The 22,073-nt window shown below is 44.7% G+C and overlaps 1 protein-coding gene and 5 non-coding genes across 6 annotated transcripts; 2 read left to right on the top strand and 4 right to left on the bottom strand.

Moving 5' to 3' along the window:
- Positions 1–244: 244 nt before the first annotated feature.
- Positions 245–317, bottom strand: Trnav-cac (transfer RNA valine (anticodon CAC)). Its single transcript has one exon. It is a non-coding gene; the product is annotated as a tRNA-Val (tRNA).
- Positions 318–3,325: 3,008 nt separating this feature from the next.
- LOC144249113 (large ribosomal subunit protein eL43) lies at positions 3,326–3,872 on the bottom strand. Its single transcript, XM_077791309.1, has one exon. The coding sequence runs from the start codon at positions 3,844–3,846 to the stop codon at positions 3,568–3,570; it is 279 nt and encodes a 92-aa protein (XP_077647435.1). The 5' UTR covers positions 3,847–3,872; the 3' UTR covers positions 3,326–3,567.
- A 14,473-nt stretch (positions 3,873–18,345) lies between these two features.
- Positions 18,346–18,417, top strand: Trnae-cuc (transfer RNA glutamic acid (anticodon CUC)). The gene has a single exon. It is a non-coding gene; the product is annotated as a tRNA-Glu (tRNA).
- A 1,649-nt stretch (positions 18,418–20,066) lies between these two features.
- Trnag-gcc (transfer RNA glycine (anticodon GCC)) lies at positions 20,067–20,137 on the bottom strand. The gene has a single exon. It is a non-coding gene; the product is annotated as a tRNA-Gly (tRNA).
- Positions 20,138–20,989: 852 nt separating this feature from the next.
- On the bottom strand, positions 20,990–21,072 carry Trnal-cag (transfer RNA leucine (anticodon CAG)). Its single transcript has one exon. It is a non-coding gene; the product is annotated as a tRNA-Leu (tRNA).
- A 510-nt stretch (positions 21,073–21,582) lies between these two features.
- Positions 21,583–21,654, top strand: Trnad-guc (transfer RNA aspartic acid (anticodon GUC)). Its single transcript has one exon. It is a non-coding gene; the product is annotated as a tRNA-Asp (tRNA).
- The last annotated feature ends 419 nt before the right edge of the window (positions 21,655–22,073 follow it).

Raw genomic sequence — 22,073 nt, 5'->3', positions numbered from 1 at the left:
GGTCAGAAAAGACACGACATAGAAACTGAAGAGTCAGCCCAACAGCACAGGGACCTGCTGATCTGAACGTGTCATTGGCCCGGAGGGAGAAAGTCACCCAATGCCACCACCTCCGCAAGGGGGCGCCATCGGATGCCTCTTGGAGGGTTTGTTCCAGCCCGCGTCGTACTGGAGTTGTCATTGTAATACCGGAGGGTTTTTCACAAGGTTTCAACGATGCCGGAAAAAGAGGAAACTCAGACACTGTTTCCGCCCGGTTTCGAACCGGGGACCTTTCGCGTGTGAGGCGAACGTGATAACCACTACACTACGGAAACCGTTGGTTGCTGGCCCTTCGCAAATCACCCTTGAAACGTAATGGTTCATCGCTGTGTCCCCAGTCCATAGGAAAAGTCTGGGGCCAGCCAGCTAAGGTCCCCCCGGCGCACTCAGAGTGCAGGGAAGGAGTTAACAAGCCTGAGTTAGGCCCAAGCTACTCTCGGGGAACTGTAACCACAGGGACACACAGAGAACTTGATGGTGCCTACTCAGGAAACTTTCAGCACAATTAGGTCTCCAGCCAGGACCCCTAGGTTATAAGGCAAGAGCTTTCCTTTCCTGTCAATCAGGCTACTGGGTGCTACTGGGTGCGCTGCTCTGGAATCCAGCTTCACTGGCACTTTGCGCGAGAGATAAAAATAGAGCATTTAACCCCAGGCAGAAAGAGACATAAGTGATGGACTTGGCCTGAAAGGAGCCAATATTTAAAACAATTTAAAAATAGACTTTAGGTTGGTGCAGCACTTAATTTAGGAGGCATTTGCACACTTTCTCATTTAGAAACGGTATTACAAACTGTTTTAAAAATGGAGAGACTGAAGTAAATTTGACTGGCTTAAGATGGAACAGCCTGGAGCAGAAAGTGGATTGTGGATGAAGAAGTAAAGGAGGAATGTTAAGGGGTTGGGAAATGGTAGTGTTGAGCCAGGAAGTAGCTGTTTGTGGGTGGAGCCTGTGCAGAATGTGAAGACTTCAGTCATGTCTAAGGGACTGGATGTTAGGCAGCTACTAGAGAGTTTATAAAGCTAAGTCATGTTCATAGAAAATTCATTTAAATTGGCTTAAATAATAAAGGGAAAATATTGCCTCAAGTGCTGGGTAAATGTGGAATTCAAGCAAGTCTTTACAGAGGCTCAAAAATTCTCTTGGTCCTTCTATGCTGTGTGCAAAAGGAATGAGACATGTTACTTAATTGAAGTCAAGTTGTTGCAGGAGAGTAGGGAGCTGAAGCTTCAAACCTCATCAGCTCTTATGTTCTGACAAAAGAAAATTTAAAGTAAGGAACAAAAAGCCAAGCAAGATAATTTTATTAAAGAGAATTTTATTATGTCTGGATCTTTCATGGTGACTCCAATGACTTCCCACAGTTCCACCTTTTAAAGGTCCCACCATCACCAAACTAAATACCAAGATTCTAATGCATGAAGCTTTGGGGACACACTCAAATCATATTCAAACTATAGCAATTTTACAAAATGTGATAGTATGTACTTACAAAAATGGGTTCATGGTATAAGTTTTATGCTGTTTTCACTGTATTTTTGTAAATATAGTGTATTTTGCACTCTCTCCATGTTGCTAAGTAAATCTATGTATTAGATATCTGAGTTTCCCTTTTGTTAAAAAATTGGTGCTGAGGAGTGGGTTGCTGTATATATACCTGAAAGTGTACCTTAGAAATATGAAACTTCTTTTTTCTTTTACAGGGACTCACAACTGGAAACAATTTTACTTGTCTCTCAGATAAGACTTGGGACTTGTGTTTCTGAGTAGTATTGGAACAAAGTTAAGACCTGGAGATAATGAAGGGTGGTGTGAAACATTTTTGCATTGTGAAACAGATATGAACCTTGGGGGCCAGGGGTGGGAATATGGTTTGGATATTGAGTGTGTCCAAATAAACCATGAGCCAAATAAACTTCTTTACTTTACACATTTCCCAGCCTTAGATATTTTTTGTTAAACAACAAGAAACAGACTACAATAAAACTAAACATACCCTCTCATATACATAAATAGCAATATCATAGCCAGGCGTGATGATGCATTACACCTGTAATCCCAGCTATTCTGGAGGCTGAGTCAGGAGGATTGTCAGCTGGAGGCCAGCTCTAGGATATAGTTCAGTTGGTAGAGTGCTTGCCTTGCATATGGAAGGCCCTGGGTTCAATCACCAGCAACATACACAAAAGGCAAAGAATCTAGCTCAGCAGTAGAGTATTCCTAGATTTAGTCTAATCTGCCCACTAAGTCATTCAGGGTCACTCCAGGTGAATTTGAGTTGGCATGAAATAACTACGCAGAGAAAATATCTTTTTCTTGCGATTCTTCAGAGATGGCTTGTCCGCTCCAGCTCCCATAAGGGAGGCAGAAAAAAAGAGAGGAAGAGGATGTTCTGAAGCCCCTTTTTATTGAGAGGAAGACACTGGAGAAAGTTCCACCCCATGAGAGGGGTAAAGTTTCAGGGGGTTGAGACTAGCTTCCTGTGGGGAGCCATTCTCACACGTGATGGGGTGCCTCCCGTTGAGGGTCTGAGGCACTTTGGCAAAAGTCGAAGTTTTTCCCGGCCCTCTCCTGATGAGAGAGCCCATCCGTGTGCGGGTGTGCCTGACCACTGACCCCGGGGACCCAATCGCTGACCCTGACCTTGGAGTGCAGCCCCCCCTCAACCTTCATTGGATGGAATTCTCCCCTGAATCTCTGGTTCCCTAATAAAAGGCTACTCCCCGGCGTGCTCGCTCTCTCTCTCCTGCTAGCCCTGAGTAATCCCTGCTGCCCTGCTGGGCGGCTGGAGGAGCGAACCAGAGAGGGGAGCCGTCTCGGACCTAGCAATAGAATTAAGGTAATTGAGTCTTGTGTTTTTATTTCGATCTCGTCTAACTAACTTTATGCCTAGAACCTCATTAATGAAACCACTGCGCAGGCCGCGTGGCAGAGCTTCCTAGTGGCCTGTGGTCAGCAGATTGACTGACATCTTGGGAGGCCACACCTATCAGGTACTCTGTGGGGATCATAGGCAGAGCCACCAAAAAGAACACATACCTTCACCAGTCCAAACAGAGAGGCAACATCAGTCCAGTCCACTCACGTGCTCATGCTCATAGTTCACACACACACACCACACAGCCCATGGCTGGCTCGACACATCAATCCATAGTCCAAAAAAAAGTCTTATATTATATTATTTTTTTTATGTATATCCTTTGTGTATTTTAGCATATTTTACCTTTAAAACAAATTTTGTACAATATCAATGTATCTCGGAGTAGTTGAACAGTGTTTTAAAAAAACAAAAAAAGCTGAGTATATACTAAGCCATAAGACTTAGTTTCCTGCCGTTATCATCTGACTACTGAAGAAAAAAAGACCTGAATTACAATAACCCATCTAGCAAAATTTTCCAATTCAAATTAGAAGGGCTTCAATTTACAAATCTTTTGAAAGGGCAATATTAATGCAATTAACATCAGAATATCCAGTTAATACAATTAACAAACAAACCACAATTTTGCTATATGGTAGAACTTTCTACTGGTCTTTCAATTCCTTCAGTCTTCTGATTGCAGACTTGACTGTGACAGCAGAAGTGGTGTTGTAGGTCCAGGCACCACCAGCCACTGTTTTCATGCAGGAACCACAGTGCCAGATCCCCACAGCCCGTCTCTTCATCTTGGTTTTGCCACAGAAGGAACATGTGTACTTGGCGTGCTGGCTGATTTCGATTTTCTTCACCATTTTCCGGAGGGAGGCACCGTAGCGGGTCCCATATTTACCTACGATTCCGACTTTCTTAGTGCGCTTAGCCATGTCTCCGCGACTTAGGCCCGAGACCGAAGAGCTTATATTATATTATTAAAAGGGAATAGTCTCATCCAGAAAATCTGAGATTGACGACTGTTCTCTTCCCTTGGAAGTTTGCTTAGTTTGGTCCTGAGGTAAGGATCAGATATGACCTAGGTAGTGAAATTCTACTGAGAGAAAGAGAAACCAGTAGAACTCCTGATGGTCATGCCAGTTAGAACATCAAACAAATGTTTGTTTTCCCCGTCACAACATTAATGAGAACTGGACAAGCATGGGAGACTTTGTGCTGAGCTGAAAAGGCAGAGAGATCTCCTGCAATCTCTGGGTACTTGGGGGAAAGACTGCTAGGAGGAACTGCCAGCAATAAATACATACCAGATTTCACTCTTGAGACCACTGGTATCAGAGTTAGCCTGAGTTTGATTAATGTTGACCCTATTCATTACCCAGATTGATTCTAAATTGAATTAAGGTGATAAAATCTCATCTTCTTGTTGTGGTGTGAACTGATAAAACAATCAATAAGAGTGCAAGTTATAGGTTATAGATTAGTAAAAAATGTAGATTATAGATGTAAGATTTTGATAAATGAGATAAAGCAAGAACTGTCATAGACAGGCCTAAGACTCCATTTTGCTGACTTCTATAAAAAAACTGGTATAAGAGCTGTTTCTGAGAAACTGAAATGAAAGCTGTTTTCTTATAAAAAAAAATTGTCTTTCTATACTTTGTACCCCATAAATTGTAACCTACTCAGGATGTAGTGGTGGTCGTAGTGAGCTACATCCTGGGTTTGAATGCCCTTGTGGGTCTACATGACTTTGAAGAAGATTCTTGCTCCGATGACCCCTGCCCAAATTCAGGATGGGGCTGTCTAGTACCTGCTTGAACCCAGGACTGTGGACAACTGAACTGCAAAGCTAATGCTTTTTTTGCTTCTGTTTTTTTTAATATATATTTTTTTTAAGTTTTTGGCGGTCACAACATCTTTGTTTGTATGTGGTGCTGAGGATCGAACCAGGGCCGCACACATGCCAGGCGAGCGCGCTACCGCTTGAGCCACATCCCCAGCCCCTTTTGCTTCTGGTTTATAGCTTGCTTGCTGACTGGAAAATTCCAGTCCTGCTTAGAGCCCACAGGTCCCACTTATTAATGTTTTGATTTCTGTAATTGGCTAGCTTACATGATGATAAACAAGTCACTGAGTTGTGGCTTTTGTGCTTATATTCTCCTTGGATGGACCAGGAGGCTGCTGTCCTCCCAAAGAGCTTGGGTCTCTGCCGTGGGTGACAGTCCCTGACCAGGTAAATAAAGCTCTCTATTGATTTGAAATTCGGACTTAGAGTGCTTTCTGGAGAGACTCCCCAAAACATTCTCTGATAGAGAATAGAGAAAACCTGCTGGAAGGAAGCATTTAATTCAGTCTCTGAAGTTGTTTTATACACTGTCTAGCATACAATAAAAATTAGGAGATATATATGAAGACAAAGGAAAATGTGACAAATAATGAAGTGGGCAGTGGGGGAGAAGAAATCACCAGAAGCAGAAACAAAAATGATCCAATTGTTTAAGGTCACAGACAAGAGTTTAAAATAATTATGATTATAATTTTTTTTTATAATAGAAGGAAAAGATGGAAAGTGGATGAAAAGATGGAAAACACTAACAGACACCTGGAATCAATAAAGAGTCATCAAGGGACTTATAGAATAGAACTTTCTAGGAGGGTTTAAGAGCAAATTGGATAAAACAGAAGACAGGAAGAATGAACTCAAAGACAGATAAATGGAAAATATCCAAATGGAAGCACACACATGCACATGCAAAAACAGGAAAAAATAGGATATAACAGAGATGTGTACTCAGTTGCAGAAGGATAATGGGCAGAAGCAATATATGAAGAGACAATGGCTGAGAACTTTCTAAAACTGATGAATGGCTCTATCTCCAGATTCAAGGAGCTTAGCAAACACCAAGAAGGACAAATCAAAAAAAAAAAAAAAAATCACAACTCAGTATTTTTCTTACATAATTAAATAACTAAAACAACTAAATTACTAAAAATCAAAGGTAGAGATAGAGAAAAAACAATATTATATTCTAAATGACAACATAAGAAAGAATGATGTCTCTGCACAATGCCCTAGTTTCAATACCCAGCATTAAAAAAGAAAAGAAAGGCTAAAAAAAACCAGAAGAAAGAATTGCAATTCTGGAATAATACACAGGTAAAAGTATCTGAACATAAAGGCAAAATAAAGACATTTTTCAGACAAATGAAAGCTGAACAATGTATTTCCAGAAGACTGAAGAGAGATTATTGGGTTAAAGGAAAATGATTCCACATAGGAACAGGGTTGTAATGGTTTAGATATGTCTAATGTGTGAGGCAGTGCAAGAAAGTTTAGAGGTGAAATAATTGGATTTTGAGAGCCTTAAAGGAATCAGTGCATTTATCTACTGATATGGATTAACTGGGTGGTAACTGTAGGCAGGTAGGGTGTAGCTAGAAGACCATTACTGGGGATGTGGCTGTGGGGTGGATCTCTCTCTGCTTCCTGTTGCCATGTCCTGAGCTGCTTTCCTCTGCCATGATGTTCTGCCTCACTTTATGCTTAGAGCTATGGAGTCAGCCATTTATGGACCGAGACCTCTGAAAACGTGAGCTAAATAAACTTTTCTTCTAATTGTTCTTGTCAGGCCTTTGGTCACAGTGATGAAAAAACTGATTAAACAAACACATAAGTATAAGAGCAAATGAAGAGCACTGTCAAGGGTAAAAATGAGTACATATGAAGGAATATTGACTGTTTTAAATAACAATAATCATCATGTCATGTGGAGTGTTTTTATTTTCTTTTGAGCACTATACCAGGGGCTACCCCCCCAACCTCTTGAAGAGTTTATAGCATAGTATATGGCATATAAAGAAATAAAGTATGTGACAAGACACAATGACAGGAAGGATAGATGGAACTGAATAGTTGAAAGGGTCTATTAGTAGTAGTAGTAGTAATAATAATAGTAATAGTACTGGAGATTGAACCCGGGGGCACTCAACCACTGAGCCACACTCTCAGCCCTTTTTTGTATCTTTTTATATAGAGACAGGGTTTCACTGAGTTGTTTAGGGCTCCACTAAATTGCTGAGGCTGGCTTTGAACTCACAGACCTCCTGCCTCAGCCTCCTGAACTGCTGGGAATACAGGTATGCACCACTGCACTCAGCATTTTCCATTATTCATGATGTGGTAAATAAATGTAGTCTGTCATAAATTAAGGAAGCCAATTTTAGCTTCTAGTGTACCCCCTGAAAGAACATACAAAAAGATATAACTAAAAAGCAAATAGAGGAGATAAAACTGAAAAATGAAACTGGCATGGACTGGGATGTGGTAGAACACTTGCCTAGGTGTGCTTAATGTCCTGGGTTTTGATTCACAGTACTGCCAAAACACACACACACACACACACACACACACACACACACACACACGGAAACTCATCTTATCTTCTGGTATCAAGATCCACTATGTAAATTATAGGATCCAGTGCAAAGTGAAAATGCAAGGTCTTGTTCTAAAGTAGAAAAAAAAAATGTGCTGTTAAAGGTAATAAACTATAAATCTTTTTCCTTTCTTTCATGGTCTTTGTCTTGTTCTGATTTTTTGTATTAACATTTAATGTCATTCTATGTAGAAATCAGTAATTTAAATAATTAGCACAAATTTACCCATTATCTTTAAATTGTATGATTCCAGTTGTAAATGTTGACCAAATGTTCACTATTGCCCATTTCTGATTCTTTGCTTTGTCTCCACCTAAATTTAATTGGGCTTCTTTCTCCATAGGCCCTATATAAGGCTTACCTTAGCCAACCTGGATAAGGGCTATAATGCAGAACATGCACCCCTTATCAACTTATCCTGAGAATCAGTTCCATATGGAGACATATTTCCTAGGAAAGTACTCTGATCATCATATCTGTTCATTCTTCATTTGTTTGTTCAAATTGTCCTTAAAAATTTCTGCTAAGGGCTGGGGATGTGGCTCAAGCGGTAGCGCCCTCACCTGGCATGCGTGCGGCCCGGGTTCGATCCTCAGCACCACATACAACAAAGATGTTGTGTCCGCCGAAAACTAAAAAATAAATATTAAAAAAAAAGTTCTCTCTCACTCTCTCTTAAAAAAAAAAAAAATTCTGCTAAGTTTGTTATAGTGGCCCATGCCTGTAATCCTAGCTTTGAGGAGGCTGAGGCAGGAGGATGGCAAATTGGAAACCAGACTGGACAAGTTAGTGAGAACCTGTCTCAAAATAAAACAAAATACAACAGCAAACAAACAAATAAACAAAACAAAACAAACTAAAAAGGGCTGGGTAAATAGTTATGGAAAATAATATTCCTATAACAGCACGCACCCCCACCCCGGGGTGGGGGGAATGGAAAGACAGTGTGGCTCAGAAAAAGCAAGGGAAATTATCCAAACCTCTCCCAGTAAATCCTTTTCCAGTGACAGTGGGCCCTGAGGGAAAAAGCAAACTTTCATCCCTTCCTGGGTTCATCCCCCACATCTTCACCGAAAGCAAGACACTCACTCCTTCCCAACCACAGTGGGGCCTGAAGGGAGGAGGGGGATATTGAAATGCCAGGCCCTGGACTTTCACTGTTTCCCATTGCCCTTGAGTCCTGGAAGGAGAAAAGTAAATAGTGAAGTTCTAGGTGACAATGGGTCCCAGAGGAAGGGAGATAAGTGAAGGCCTAGTTCTGAGCTTTTCCCAGTGACAATGAGTTCTGACTTCTAACAACTTCTTTCCTCACTGCCCTAATCAACACATTCTGCCTCAGTCTCCAATAATTAATCCACCCTCATCGAACCTATAAAACCCAGGCTCCTTCTGTAAACCATGGACCATTTCCACCCAGAAAAGGAGCCTTCCCATACCTGACTGATTGACTTTGCTGTGAAATAAAGAAAAGCTTGCTGATCTGTTTGAGGTCTGCTTCCATTCCGTTTTTTTTTTTTTTTTTTTTTAATTTTCATCGTGGTGTTGAAACCAGATTGGTAATTTTTGCTTACACTGGAGGTGTAGCTATAGTGGTAGAGTACCCTTGGGTTCAATATCTAATATTGCAAAAATCCCCCACAAAACTCATCCACCCAAAAAAAAAAAAAAAAACCCAACAACAACAAAAAACAAACCTGCTTATCTCTCCCTGTGAAAGTAATGATCTTTTTCTGTTTGATTTAGAGACACTTGCAGATTTCTGAGATCAGAACATTGTACTTACTACAAAAATAGCCTTCTTGAAAAGTCTCTCCTTTTCTAGGCCAGATTTATTTATTTACTTACTTTTTAATTAATTGGTAGGCCTTTATTTCATTTATTTGCTTATATGTGGAGCTGAGAATCAAACCCAGTGCCTCACATATACCAGGTAAGTGCACTACCACTGAGCCCCAGCCCCAGGCCCCTAGGTCCAGATAGATGTATTTTAATTAATTAATTTATTTATTTATTGGTACTGGGGATTGAACTTAGGGGTGCTTTACTACTAACTATATCTCTGCCCATTTTGTTTCAAGATGGGGTCTTTTTTTTTAATTTAAAATTTGTTCTAATTAGTTATACATGACAGTAGAATGTATTTTGACACATTGTACCCAAATGGAGCACAACTTCTCATTCCTCTGGTTGCACATGATGCAGTCACACCAATAGTGTAATCATATATGTAGGGTAAGAATGTCTGTCTCATTCTACCATCCTCAGGACAGGGTCCTGATAAGTTGCTCAGGGTCTCACTGTATTGCTCAGAGTAGCCTCAAACTTGCCATCCTCCTGTCTCAGCCTCTTGATTTGCTGGGATTACAGGCATGTGCCACTGTACCCGGCTCAGATTTATTTTTATTTGACAATGTAAATATAAAAAAGCATTTAGCTCGTAAGTAGAACTATAGTTACTACAGGCGTATGTATTTTTGTCTTTACTGTAACAGTGGCAACACCACACAAAATTAACTCTACTGTTTTTAGCTCACTTCTTTATGTATACATTTTACCCACACTTTCTGTTTTTCACTTACTGATAAATAAGGGAAGACTGAAAGAAAAAGGAAGTGTGGTTGCCCTGTGTTTCCCTTTCTTTCCATGCCATAAAAAGTTGGCTAACGAAGAAAAGTAACATAATAAAGGATATGTTTTGTCATTTGTGTTTCTTAAAATGCCATTACCTTGGGGCTGGGGCTCCATGGTAGAGCACTTGCCTAGCACATGCGAGGCCCTGGGTTTGTTCCTCAGCCCCACATAAAAATAAATAAATGCAATAGAAGTATTGTACCCAACTACAACTAAAAAATAAATATTAAAAAGAATAAAATAAAATGCTATTATCCACTTTTTACGTTTGAAGTAAGTTCTGGTTTAAATGGGAAGTGTAGCTTCCTTGTGATTCTACCCCGAATTCTGGGTTCATCAGTTACAGCAAATGCTGTATACAAATGAGCAACAAGAAAGGCAAGCAAAAACTGTTTCTCTGCCTTTTGACTAAGATCAAGTGAAGAAAGGCAAACAAGGATATTTCTGGAATGTTCTCTGCTCATGTGCCATCTCCATGTTTCATGGAATTCCACTTACAAAACACACAAAAGCGAAAGTATCTTAAAATGTTGAGAACTTTTTTCAGATGTCCTTGAAAGTTTTCTAACATGTGCTTGCAGTAGAGAAATTTTTCATCCTAAGATCTTTTTCCATAAGGTACTGCCTATAACCCACAAATATCTGTCCCTGGTGGTTTCGTGGTTAGGATTTCGGTGCTTTCACTAGGGCTGGGTTTGATTCCAGCTCAGGGAAAGCTGTAGTTTTTTTATCCCCTGTTGAAACTGCTGATGCTCCCACCTCCTTGTTTTTAGCTACAGTTCTCTTGCAGGCACCCTACAAGGAACCATTGACCTAATGTTCTGAAGTATAACTTATCAGCATCCAGGAGAAAAAAATGAAAATGGTCTTTATGCAGATTCAAACTCACCTCTACTTCACCCTGTTGAAAATTACTAATTTGTTTTTATCAATATAAATAATTTTTATATGAACCAAATCTGTTATTTCAAATGTCTTCTAAATCTAGAAGGGTTTGATTGGCACAGGCATAGTTTTAAAGAGGTTCATTTTTCTTTTCTTTTTTTTCCCCCCTTTCATTATTCCCTTCTTTAAAAAAAAAAAAAAAAAAAGTTCATGGAACATGGACTTAGGAGGCTCAACCACATAGAGGTCATTTATCTGAAGTACTGAAAGCTACTCCTCCATTACCGGGAATTAAACCCAGGCCACAGCAGCAAAAGTGCTGAATCCAAATCACTAGACCTCCAGGGAGAAACAGGAAGGCCTACCTAGCAGCACTCATGACAAAGATCTCAGGAATAATTTAAGTGCATTTTAGTAATTTACAGAAGAATATTTTGAAGGGGATTTTTATGGTGCTGGGTACACTGATGCCACTGGGATCAGAGAGTAGCAGGAGGCTTTAGCAGTGAAAATGTTGGAAGAAAGATTGTCATAAGTCAAATTAGGGGAGAGGAAAATATCTCCTGCAACATTTTTGTCATTCCCTCTGACCATAGGGGTTTATTTTCTTCCCTCCCTCATAAAACCTGTGGGTCTCTCTCACTTTCACAGTTTTCCCACAGTTGATTGCCCCACCTCCACCCCTACCATATCCCCAAACCCCAGTGCTGATGGAAGAACATTCAGGACTAAGGGTACATGTCAACATAGAGGTGCATCCCTCTTCTAGGCCAAGCTCTGAAGAAATACCGCTCTTTGTGAGAAATACCCACACAAATGTAGAAGTCTGACCAGGCCTCTTTCCCCATTGGTATTGCTGAAGGTGGCTTAGGCCTCTGGTGTGTGCATACAAGGATAGGCAAGTGGTCAGTGCAAGGCTATTAGTAGGGGTATGGACAGAGCTCAGACTTGGCAGACAAAGGGCCCCCAAACCTACACAAGAGTTAAGGAGCCAGAGTTAAGTGGAGAGGGCCCTGTCTGTACCACCATGTTCAGGTACAGAATTGTGAGTAGTCACATAATTCTAAATGCAAACCTGGCCTCACAAATCCTTAAGAAGGTATTTTTGTCAAAGTTGGAGGAAAGCTCTTACTACAGCAACCCATTTACTTCTCTGACCTCTAGGCCCACCCAGGATCCAAGGTTGCATCTTAAGTCACTTTTCCAAATTGAGGTCATATTTCTCCATCTCCAAGCCAGGAAAACTTCCCAGGGGTTTCACCACTAGTGAATCATAGCACCCTTGGAAAAACAAGTTCAGAGTCTTCCCCTACTCACCAAATCTGGTAAAATTCAAGTACATCCTGTTTTCACCCTTGTGGCTTGCCCTCTAATGAGACACTGCCAAGCTTAAACAGTGCCAAGCTCAGGGTAGTAGATGAACAATATGCATGTTTCCCCTTAACATTGTATTCAATAGCATTTTCCCAATTAAAAATACTATAAAACTGTTCCACTTCCTTTAAGTTTCAAGAACCTTTAGATCTTCTGCTAGGAGTTAATGAGAGACAGAAGGAGGGGCCTATAAAGTTTCTTGAATTTGGGATGATAGTAATCAGAGAAATAGATTCAATAGGAAGTGTGTGTGTGTGTGTGTGTGTGTGTGTGTGTGTGCACATGCTTAGACATGGGGAAGTTTTTTTCTTTATTTTTTAGTTCCAGGGATTGAATCCCCAACCCTTTTTATTTTTTATTTTGAAATAGGGTCTGTCTTGCTAAATTGCTGAGGCTAGCCTTGAACTTGCTATCCTCTTGCCTCCGTCTCCCTAGTAACTGGGATTGCAGGCATGAGCCATCACACCCAAAAAAAAAAAAATGGTTTATCCGAACTATCTTCCATAAGACCTTTATCCCAAAGGAGTCTTGCCCTTATTCAGAGACCAAGAAGAATTGAGGAAAACAAGATTTGGAAAATTCTTCCCATTTATCTTCATTAGATTGTATCTTTTGTTTACCAATCATACTTCAGCTTGTTGTCTATAGGTACATAGATGTCCCTGGGCCTATGGGTCTTTGTTTCTGAAGTTTCCTGTGTAGTGTAAAATTTACATGAAAAAAAATTTGTTATGCTTTCCTATTGTTAATCATATTTTGTTATAGGTGTCAGCTATGAACCTCATGGTGGGTGAGGAAAAGATATTACTTTTCTCCCCTACAGAAGGTAGGAGGACAAAAATATGGGTAAGAGGAGCCAAAACCATGCAAAAAAAAAAAAAAAAAAAAGCCTTGTAAGGGAATTACAAAAACCAAAACTGGACTTTCATAAGAATTCTAACCTGTCTATGATTTTTTGTTTTGTTTTGTTTTTGCAGTACTAGGGATTGAACCCTGGGATGCTCTATGACTGAGTTACATCCCTAGCCATTTTTATGTTTTGAGATGGGTCTCTGATAATTTGCCCAGGCTGACTTTGAACTTGAGATCCTCCTGCTACAGTCTCCTAAATTGCTGGAATTACAGACCTGGCCCAATAGTACCTGAGTTTGTTCATGCTTATGTTCATATTTCCCAAACTTTGAAGATCACAAAATGAGAAAATTTTAATGTCATTGGTTTTGATTTGAAGATTAATCAGATAATCATTACTTCCCTTGGTAAGTGACTTAACCTACTTTAAATGTATTAGTATTACAGACATTTTAGCTTTTTGCTTTCTTTCTTTCTTTTTTTTTTTTTTTTTTTTGATGGACATGTGATAGTAGAAGCAAATGTGACTCTATTTTGTTGTATGACTTCATCCTGTAAAACAACCATGCCAAGTAGAAGGGTCATGACTGGGGCAAGATGTTCTTTTCCTTTTGCTTTAGAAACCTGTAAGAACATGGAACTACCTAATGGGGCATTGTTTCTGTAACTAGGGTAACGGGCTCTGTTTCTGCAACTGGGGTGACTGGGCTAACTGTGATTGGTTAGGCTTCTCTCCGCTTGACTGCACTCTCCCACTTCTGTAACCTGACTTGCTTGCATTGGCTAGACCCCCGAACATCCCTTTTGAGGTTTTCAGGTTTATAAGGAGCGCTCTTGCAATTGTTCGGGGCTGATCAGGAACAGTGTTATGTTCTGGTCAACCGCCACTGGTGTGCTTCAATAAAGGCTTGATTTGATGATACTTGAGTGATCTGGAAGTCAGTTTATGAAACCCCGGGACGAAGCTTTAACTATAACAGACACAGTAACTTTATTTATTTTTTATGTGGTACTGAGAATTGAACATAGTGCCTAACACCTGCTAAGCAAGTGCTCTACCACTGAGCCACAATCCCAGCCCCATTTTAGATTTTTTATTTCTGCGTAGAACATATTTTATATTATTATATTATTTTTAAAAATTTAGGTGCTGGGGTTGTAGCTCAGTGACAAACTGGGTGATATAAAAACCCAGAAATTTATTATCTCAAAGTTCTAGAGTTGTAATCCAAAATAAAGATGTCAAAGAGCTATGTTGCTTTTGAAACCTGTAGGGGAGACTCCTTCCTGCCTTTTCTAAACTTCTGGTGACTCTAGTACCTCTTGGTAGTCCTTGGCTTGTAATTGTAATATCACAGTTTCTGTGTCCCTGCAAAAGCCTTCTTCCCAGTGTCTCTGAATGTCATTGTTGTTTAAGGACACCAGTCATTGGATTTAGGGCCTACACAAATCCAGTATGAACTCATCTTAACTTGATTATCTCTACAAAACCCCTATTTGCAAATAAGTTCACATTCATAGGTACTGGCAATTAGGACTTGAAATTATTTTTATGGAGGACACAATTCAATCCACTTTAGTAATGACAGTTCATTTCTTTCTTTTCTTTTTCTTTTTTTAGTTTTTATTTTCTCTTGTATGGTGCTTAAAACATACATGTTAGGGCTAAGGGTATAGCCCAGTGGTAGAGTGCTTTCCTAGCATGCATGAGAACCTGGATTTGATCCCTAGCACAGAAAACCAAAAACAGCAACAAAACACTCCCCACATGTTAACATCAGCTGTGAAAAATGAGGAAATCAGTTACTCCTATCAACTCTTCTGTCCCACCACCAAACTTAACTCAAATAAGTCAATGAATAAAATTACCAGTGTCTTTGAAGTTCCTATTTTTTCTTTCTTTCTTTCTTTTTTTTTTTTTTTTTTTGATACTAGGGATTGAACCCAAGGGTGCTTTACCACCGAACTATATCCCTGGTCCTTTTTTTATTTTTCAATTTGAGATACGGTTTTGCTAAGTTGCCCAGGCTGGCCTAGAACATGGGATCCTCCTGTGTTAGTCTTCCAAGTGTCTGGAATTAGAGGTGTGTGTCTCAGTGCCTGGCGACAACTGATTACTCTTTATACAATCCAGTTTATATACAAGTAACTAAATGCAGCTGATCCTTTGGGTCTTCATTTCCTTACCAGGGCTCCTGTGGTTCATAAAATGTATATGAAAGAAATCTATATGCTTTTCCTGTTAATCTACTTTAGATCAATTTAATTCTCCCATCCAGCTGGAAATCTAAAGAGGATAGAGGTGGAGTTTTGCTGCCCCCTTTCAAATGAGCCAGAGATCATTGGGTTCTCCAAGATTCTCTCTTGAGCATCTGCTATGAGAATTGACTGGGAAAAGAGCCATATAGCTGTTTATCACACTACCAGCACCCATCTACAAAGGCCAACTAGCTGAGAGGTTCTGCAGGGAAAAAGTTCTTAAAGGATTTTGGAGACAGGAAGCAACCTCTGTGACAGAGGTCAAAACTTACCTCATCCCTGGGTGGGCTCGAACCAACATTTTGATTAGCAGCTGAACACATAAGTGCACTAGCCAATTGTGCCATAGAACTTCAGTCAAATTGTGAAGTTTACTGCTTGAATTTCTGCTTCATCACCTTAACATTGCTAGTTTAGGTCTCAGAACATTAAACTTCCTTGTAGTACTTTAGTTTATTCAAGTCCTTGAGAGCTTTGGCACCAACAGAAAGTTGGCCTCTTTCTCCCTCAGTTGAGACCCAGAAAATAAGTAGTCAATTTCAATATTGGCTTAATGAAGTAGGGAACAGTAAACAGGGAGTGTTTGAAAAATAGCATGCTGCTCACTTGAACTAGCTTCCATGTTTGGGAGGCCAGCTTGGGAGGCTAGCCTGATGTCTTCATTTCAGTAAAGTTCTTTGAAGCCCTTTATTAGATATGGAAAATGACAAACCCCAAAAATAGTGAGACCTGGGAAAAGGGGATTAAGAAGAAAAGCCATATATTGAGAGCATTTATCCTTTCCTAATACATTCTTTTTTATTTTTTTATTTTAATTTTTTAAAAAAATTTTTAGTTGTAGTTGGACACAATACCTTTATTTTATTTATTTAAATGTGATGCTGAGGATTGAACCCAGGGCTAGGGGAGCACTTTACTGCTGAACCACAACCCCAGCCCCTCCCAACACATTCTTTCCCTGTGATAAAACAAACCCTGAGGAAGAGGTGTCCATCAAACCTGGAAAGGCAGTCTCTGGGAAGAGGCCAAAACATTAATTCTTCTGTAAACAAATCCTTTCCAGATACCAACCACTGACTCCAGGCCCTTCACCAGTCTAGTAAGATAAATTCCAGAAATTGACCACTGATCCTAGACTCCCACTTCGCTCGGTAAAACAGACTCCAAATTCCTAAGCACTAGAACTGATCTCCTCACTGTTTGATAGAACAAACTCCAAATTCCTGGGTGTCCAATGAAAATCAATGTGCTTATTAGATCACCTCTCAGAATAACCTATATAAGCCCAGGCCCTTTCTTTGTTTGGGGGCTCATTTTCCACCAGGAAGGTGAGTCCCAACATACCACTGTGTCATTACGTCCCTGCATCCCCTGCTCCTGTGTGAGACTTAGTTCCTGAATAAAGTGCTGAGCTGATTTGTGAAGTTTGCCTTCCTCCTGGTCTTTTTGCTCTAACACCCTTCAATCTCTCTTTTTGAATTTTAAACCAGACTCTGAGCATTGTTAAAAGAGGAAGTTAACTCTTTAATATAGTTTAAGGTCTGGTATTATGATGTCTCCTGCTTCACTTTTTTGGATAATGATTGCTTTAGTTATTCTGGGTCTCTTATTTTTCCAAATAAATTTCATGATTCCTTTTTCTATTTCTATGAAGAATGTCATTATTACTCAGCTTTAAAGAAGAGTAAAATTATGGCATTTGCCAGTAAATATTTGGAGTTGGAGAATATCATGCTAAGCGAAATAAGATAATCCCACAAAACCAAATGCTGAATGTTTTTTCTAATATATGGATGCTAATTCACAATAAAGTGGGGGGAGCACTAGGGAAGAATAGTGTTACCTTAAATTAGGTAGAGAGAAGTGATGGGAGGGAAGGGGAGGGTACGTGGAGATAGGAAAGATAGTAGAATGAAACAGACATTATTACTGTAGGTATATATGTGACTACATGACCAATATAGTTCTGCAACATGTACGCTCAGAAAAAAATGAGGAAGTATATCCCATCTAATGTATATCAAAGTGCATAAATGCATTTTACTGTCATGCATAAGTTATTCAAACAAATAAAAAATTAAAAGAATGAAGTTAAGATATGGCAGTGAAGTCTGAAGCTTGCCCTGAATATGATTCTCAAGTTATAAGGACAAAAAAATAATAAATATCCCTTCTAGCCGAACATTTATTTTTAAATGTTTTATTTTTTAATAAAATGGCAAATGCCAGACTTGTATTAAAAAAATAAATAATAAGAAAAAAATTCTAAATATCCCATGGCAAGAACAGTTGAGTATTCAAGAGATTGAATAGGTTGAACACATAAACCCTCCACAAACCCACCAAAAAATAGGGTTATTAAAAAATAACCCAAATGGACCATGATTCTCCATAGACAATGACAAATTTAATTACTACAAAAATAATTTTAACACTGAAACTATGCAACTAATTTTCCAGTTAACTGTGAGTCATGGAAACGCTGTTAAAAAAAAACAAAAACAAAAACAAAAACAAACAAACAAAAAAAAAAACAAAAAACAAGACTTACTTTTCTATGGTACAAAGAATGCCCAGAGAAATCTTTAGGCATTCTCAAATGTCAGAACCCGCTGACAATCTGTAATTCCTGGTACAGCAGAGATGCATAAAGAAAGACATACCCACAAGCACACATCCAGTAGAAAATTAGCTGCAGCTTTATTTTTTCCCTACATCTTTTATACAGCAAAAAAGAAACACATCTGGGCAGCTTAATCTTATCAAGCATGGATAAACAATCTCAGAATTACTTTGTTCATGGTCACAGTGCTCCATACTTCTTATTATCTGAGTTGTAGTTAGTTAATTTCTTGGCAAGCACATATATATATCTATACAGATGTTAAACTATGCACCCACGGGGACTGCGCCAGGTGCCCAGGTAGCGCCCAGCCCTTGGGACCCAGACGCTGGCCCCAGATGGCACGCGAGGGGTGAAAGCAGCCCCACGCTCCCTGGTGGTCTAGTGGTTAGGATTCGGCGCTCTCACCGCCGCGGCCCGGGTTCGATTCCCGGTCAGGGAAGCCTTTCTTCTTCCTCCTCTCTCTCCCCTTTTGGCCAAGGCCTTGGTCCGCTCGCTCACACTATCCGTGTCCCGAAGACGGACCCTTATGGACGCCCGCCACACGCGGCGTCCAGCTTCACTGATCCTTGCCACTCTGAGCCCTCCCAACGTTTATGCCTTTTCACTTTCTCCCCTCGTCCTTGCCCGTCGCCCGCTTGCGACAGTTCTTCCTGGCCCTGGCCGCCAGGGGGTACACCACGACCAGCAGCACCACCACCACCAGCACCCAAAGACACACCTACGCTGGAGTCCGGACACGCACGCGCGAGCACACACACACACACACACACACACACACACACACACACGAGCGCGTGCTCGGGTGCACGCCGAGCTCCGACAGCCGGGGATCTTAGTTGCTCCAGAAACCCTCTAGGCCTCGCGCCTGCTGAGTCTCCTGCTCTGCGGCGAGCCTGCAATCAGCTTTGAACGTGAGCGCATCCCCAGAACTCCCCTATCCTGGTGGGGGCGCACCTGAGACTCGAGACTCGAGTCTTCCCCCGGCTCCTTCGTGCGCCTGGGCCCCCTAGTGACAAACCCCCTCTGTTGCTGCCCCGTGTTCTCAGGCAGTGACTGGGGGCGCTCATGGCCGGCGAAAGGAGCCGGGTTTGGGAACCCACTCGCTGGCTCTTGTGTCTGGCCCCGGAGAGGTTCTGGATTCCTCCTCAGAGCTGCTTGGGCGAGGCCAAGCCTGGCGCCTGACACATCACTGCTCCCCATCCTGGGGGATCTCCTCCGACCGGGTCGGCCGCGTGGCAGGGCCCGGATAGCCCGGCCGCCACTGGGGTCTGCGCTCCAGCTGTGTCCTCGGCTTTGGCCGGGATGCCGGCAGAGCAGGTGGGAGCCCACACCCGGGTCAGGCTGCCCCGGAGTGACAGGCGCGAAAAAGAATCCGGAGAGGCCCGGCGAGCCAGAGCACAGAGCGGCGGAGGCGGGCGGCGGGCCACCGCCTTGGGCCAGGCGGGCCGAAGCCGGTGGCGACTCACGGGTGTCGGGATAGACTTGTAGCCGACCCTGGGTGTGAAGGAGTCCCTCGGCCCCCTACCCCCTGCCCCCGTCTCAAGGGCGCAGGAGCAAACAGAGAACGCCCCCCCCCACCACACACACACACACACACACACACACACACACACACACACACAGTAGGTTGGACTGGCAAGTTTCCCACTCCTGCCCGGCCGCAGGTCCATCCACCCAGCTGTTGATCCCTTCTCTGCCCAGCGCGGCTGGGGACACGTTGTGTGGGCCGTGCGGAAAGCCAGCGGCAGGGCTTTTCAGTCAGTGCTGTAGCAGCTGGAACTTTGCTTGGCTTCCAAGGGGACGCCCAGGCAAAGGGCACCAATCTGCGCGCTGGCCCGACTTCCCTCGAGGACGACGGGTCCCCTAGTCGGCAACGGAGAGAGAAGCACCGAGAAGTCTGGTGTCTGGCACGGTGTTGGGCGGAGGGGGCCTGCACGGAACGAAGGGTCAGAGAGGCACCGGAGCGGCCGCCTCGGCGCTCGAGGGCAGAGAGGGCGCGCAGCGCAGGCTGTGGGGTCCGGGCTCAGGGAGGTGTGCACAGCGGCGGCCTAGACGTCGGGGCTGCGGGACCAAAAGGGGACCGAGTGCTGCATGGGCCGGGAATCGAACCCGGGCCTCCCGCGTGGCAGGCGAGAATTCTACCACTGAACCACCCATGCACCGATGGCAGGCACCTCCACGCAACCGCCCGACAGTGGTCACCGCCTCCGGTGAGGAGCTGCTGCTTGGGACCGGGAGCGAGGGTTGGGGGCTGGATGGGCCGTTCCTAAAGGAGGGGCTCCAGGCATCCTGCCGGGGCCCCGGGGATGCGGCCGCCGGCGGGGTGTGTGCGTGCGTGTGCCCCCCGCGCGGCGCTGGCGCGAAGCTCCGGATCCCCGCACCTGCCGGGCCAGCCAGCCCAGGCCCCCCAGACCGCCTTGTCCGCTGCCGCCTGAAGAAGCCAGGAGCCGGTCCAGGCTTTGCCCTCACGGGAACCCCAATCAGGCCAGGGGACCTGTGGCTCGGTGGCTGCCTCCGTCCACCCGCAAAGTCCCGGTCGCAGGGGCCGAGCCCCGGTCGGGTGAGGCGGGCCCCAACCAGCACCGACGTGGTGGGCAGGCCTTAGGCAGCCGCTGCCCACGTGGGGTTCGTGGCCGCGCCCTACCAGGTAGGGTCGTGGCCGGGGCTCGGCCATCAACCGGTGGGGATCCGGTTCTAGGGTTCTCTCCCCGCCACTCACGAGGGCCATGGTCCCGGGGGCTGGGCTGCCTTGCCACGCCCGGTGACCCCACGGTGCGTGGCGATCAGAGGTCTCTACCTCTGAACTGCTGCGTTGCGGAGTGGCCGGCAGGCGTGGGTGGTTTGGAAAGGCCCTCGAGTGAAGGGGCCTGGCGGCCAGAGTCTGGCACGACGGGAACGGGGCCCTCTGCAGGGCCGAGAGAGATAGGCGACGGGCGGACGGGGGCCCAGGGGCGGATTTTGCCCACGGGAGGGATCTGGAAAGGGCCCGCGCGGCAGCCAAAAGGTGGGCCTGTCAGGAGTGGGATTCGAACCCACGCCTCCAGGGGAGACTGCGACCTGAACGCAGCGCCTTAGACCGCTCGGCCATCCTGACGGCGGGCCTGAGCGCCTGGCGGCTCGCCTGGCTGGGACCCGGCGTTGGCGCGGGTGTCCTTGGCTGGCTCCGTGGTGCGCCGTGCCCGGCGGTCTGCGCGCGCGCTGGACGCACGGGCCCGGCGGGCCGGGAGAAAGGCAAGTCCGCGCATCGGTGCGGTCGCATCCCCCAGCGAGCCCGGCCAGGTACCACTAACCGTCTGTGCTGGCAGGAGCCCACCCGGCGCGTCGTGCTCCTCCTCCTGTCGGCCGCCGTGCTCGCTAGCTCCCTGGCCCCCCTGCTTACACCGACACTGGGATGCCCGCGCAGTGGGAAGCCGGCAGAGCGCACAGGGTCGTTCTCCGGGCACCAGGCACCGGGCCAGGGCGTGGGCCAAGGCCAGGGCCAGGGCCAGGTGGTGTGGAACTCCTTGAGGGTGCCTCCGTGGCGTCCGGCGGTGGACCGGCAGGGGCAAGAGGGCCGGGCTAGGCGTCGGAGAGGGGACCGGCGCCACGACGGCGGGCGCCGCCGTCCTCGTTAGTATAGTGGTGAGTATCCCCGCCTGTCACGCGGGAGACCGGGGTTCGATTCCCCGACGGGGAGGCAGTCGCCCTCTTTTTGGTGGTGGTCGCCGCCGCGGCTGCGCCCCGGCCGCTAGCTCTCCGTGCCGCCGCCGGCCCTCGGCGCCCCCTGCTCTCCAGTTGGGCGCAGGGTGCCACTTCGTCCCTGGCACGCCGTCCTCACGGTCCCGCGTCTACACCCCTCCCCAGGCATCCGTGCCTTCCTCCTCGCCCGGAGCTTCTGTCGCCACAGACCAACGGCCGCGCCCCGAGTGCGTGTGGAAAAGGGTTCCCTGCCAAAGTGCACGGGCTGGGTCGCTGGAGGGGAGAAGACCCTGAGCCGGCCGCCCGAGGCCTCGCCGCGCAGCGCTGGTTCAGGGCCTCGCCCGGAGACGAGGCGGCGGTGGCACGACGACGTCGGGGCGCCGCTCGGCAGCCCGGGGCCAGCGCGGAGAGGCTCTC

Source organism: Urocitellus parryii, chromosome 11 (assembly GCF_045843805.1).
Source record: "Urocitellus parryii isolate mUroPar1 chromosome 11, mUroPar1.hap1, whole genome shotgun sequence".
Classification (NCBI taxonomy): Eukaryota; Metazoa; Chordata; class Mammalia; order Rodentia; family Sciuridae; genus Urocitellus; species Urocitellus parryii.
This window is presented reverse-complemented; position numbering and strand designations above follow the sequence as displayed.

Bases quoted from the DNA above. Each gene is read 5' to 3' on its own strand.
- LOC144249113 (XM_077791309.1), bottom strand. From the start codon at position 3,846: ATGGCTAAGCGCACTAAGAAAGTCGGAATCGTAGGTAAATATGGGACC.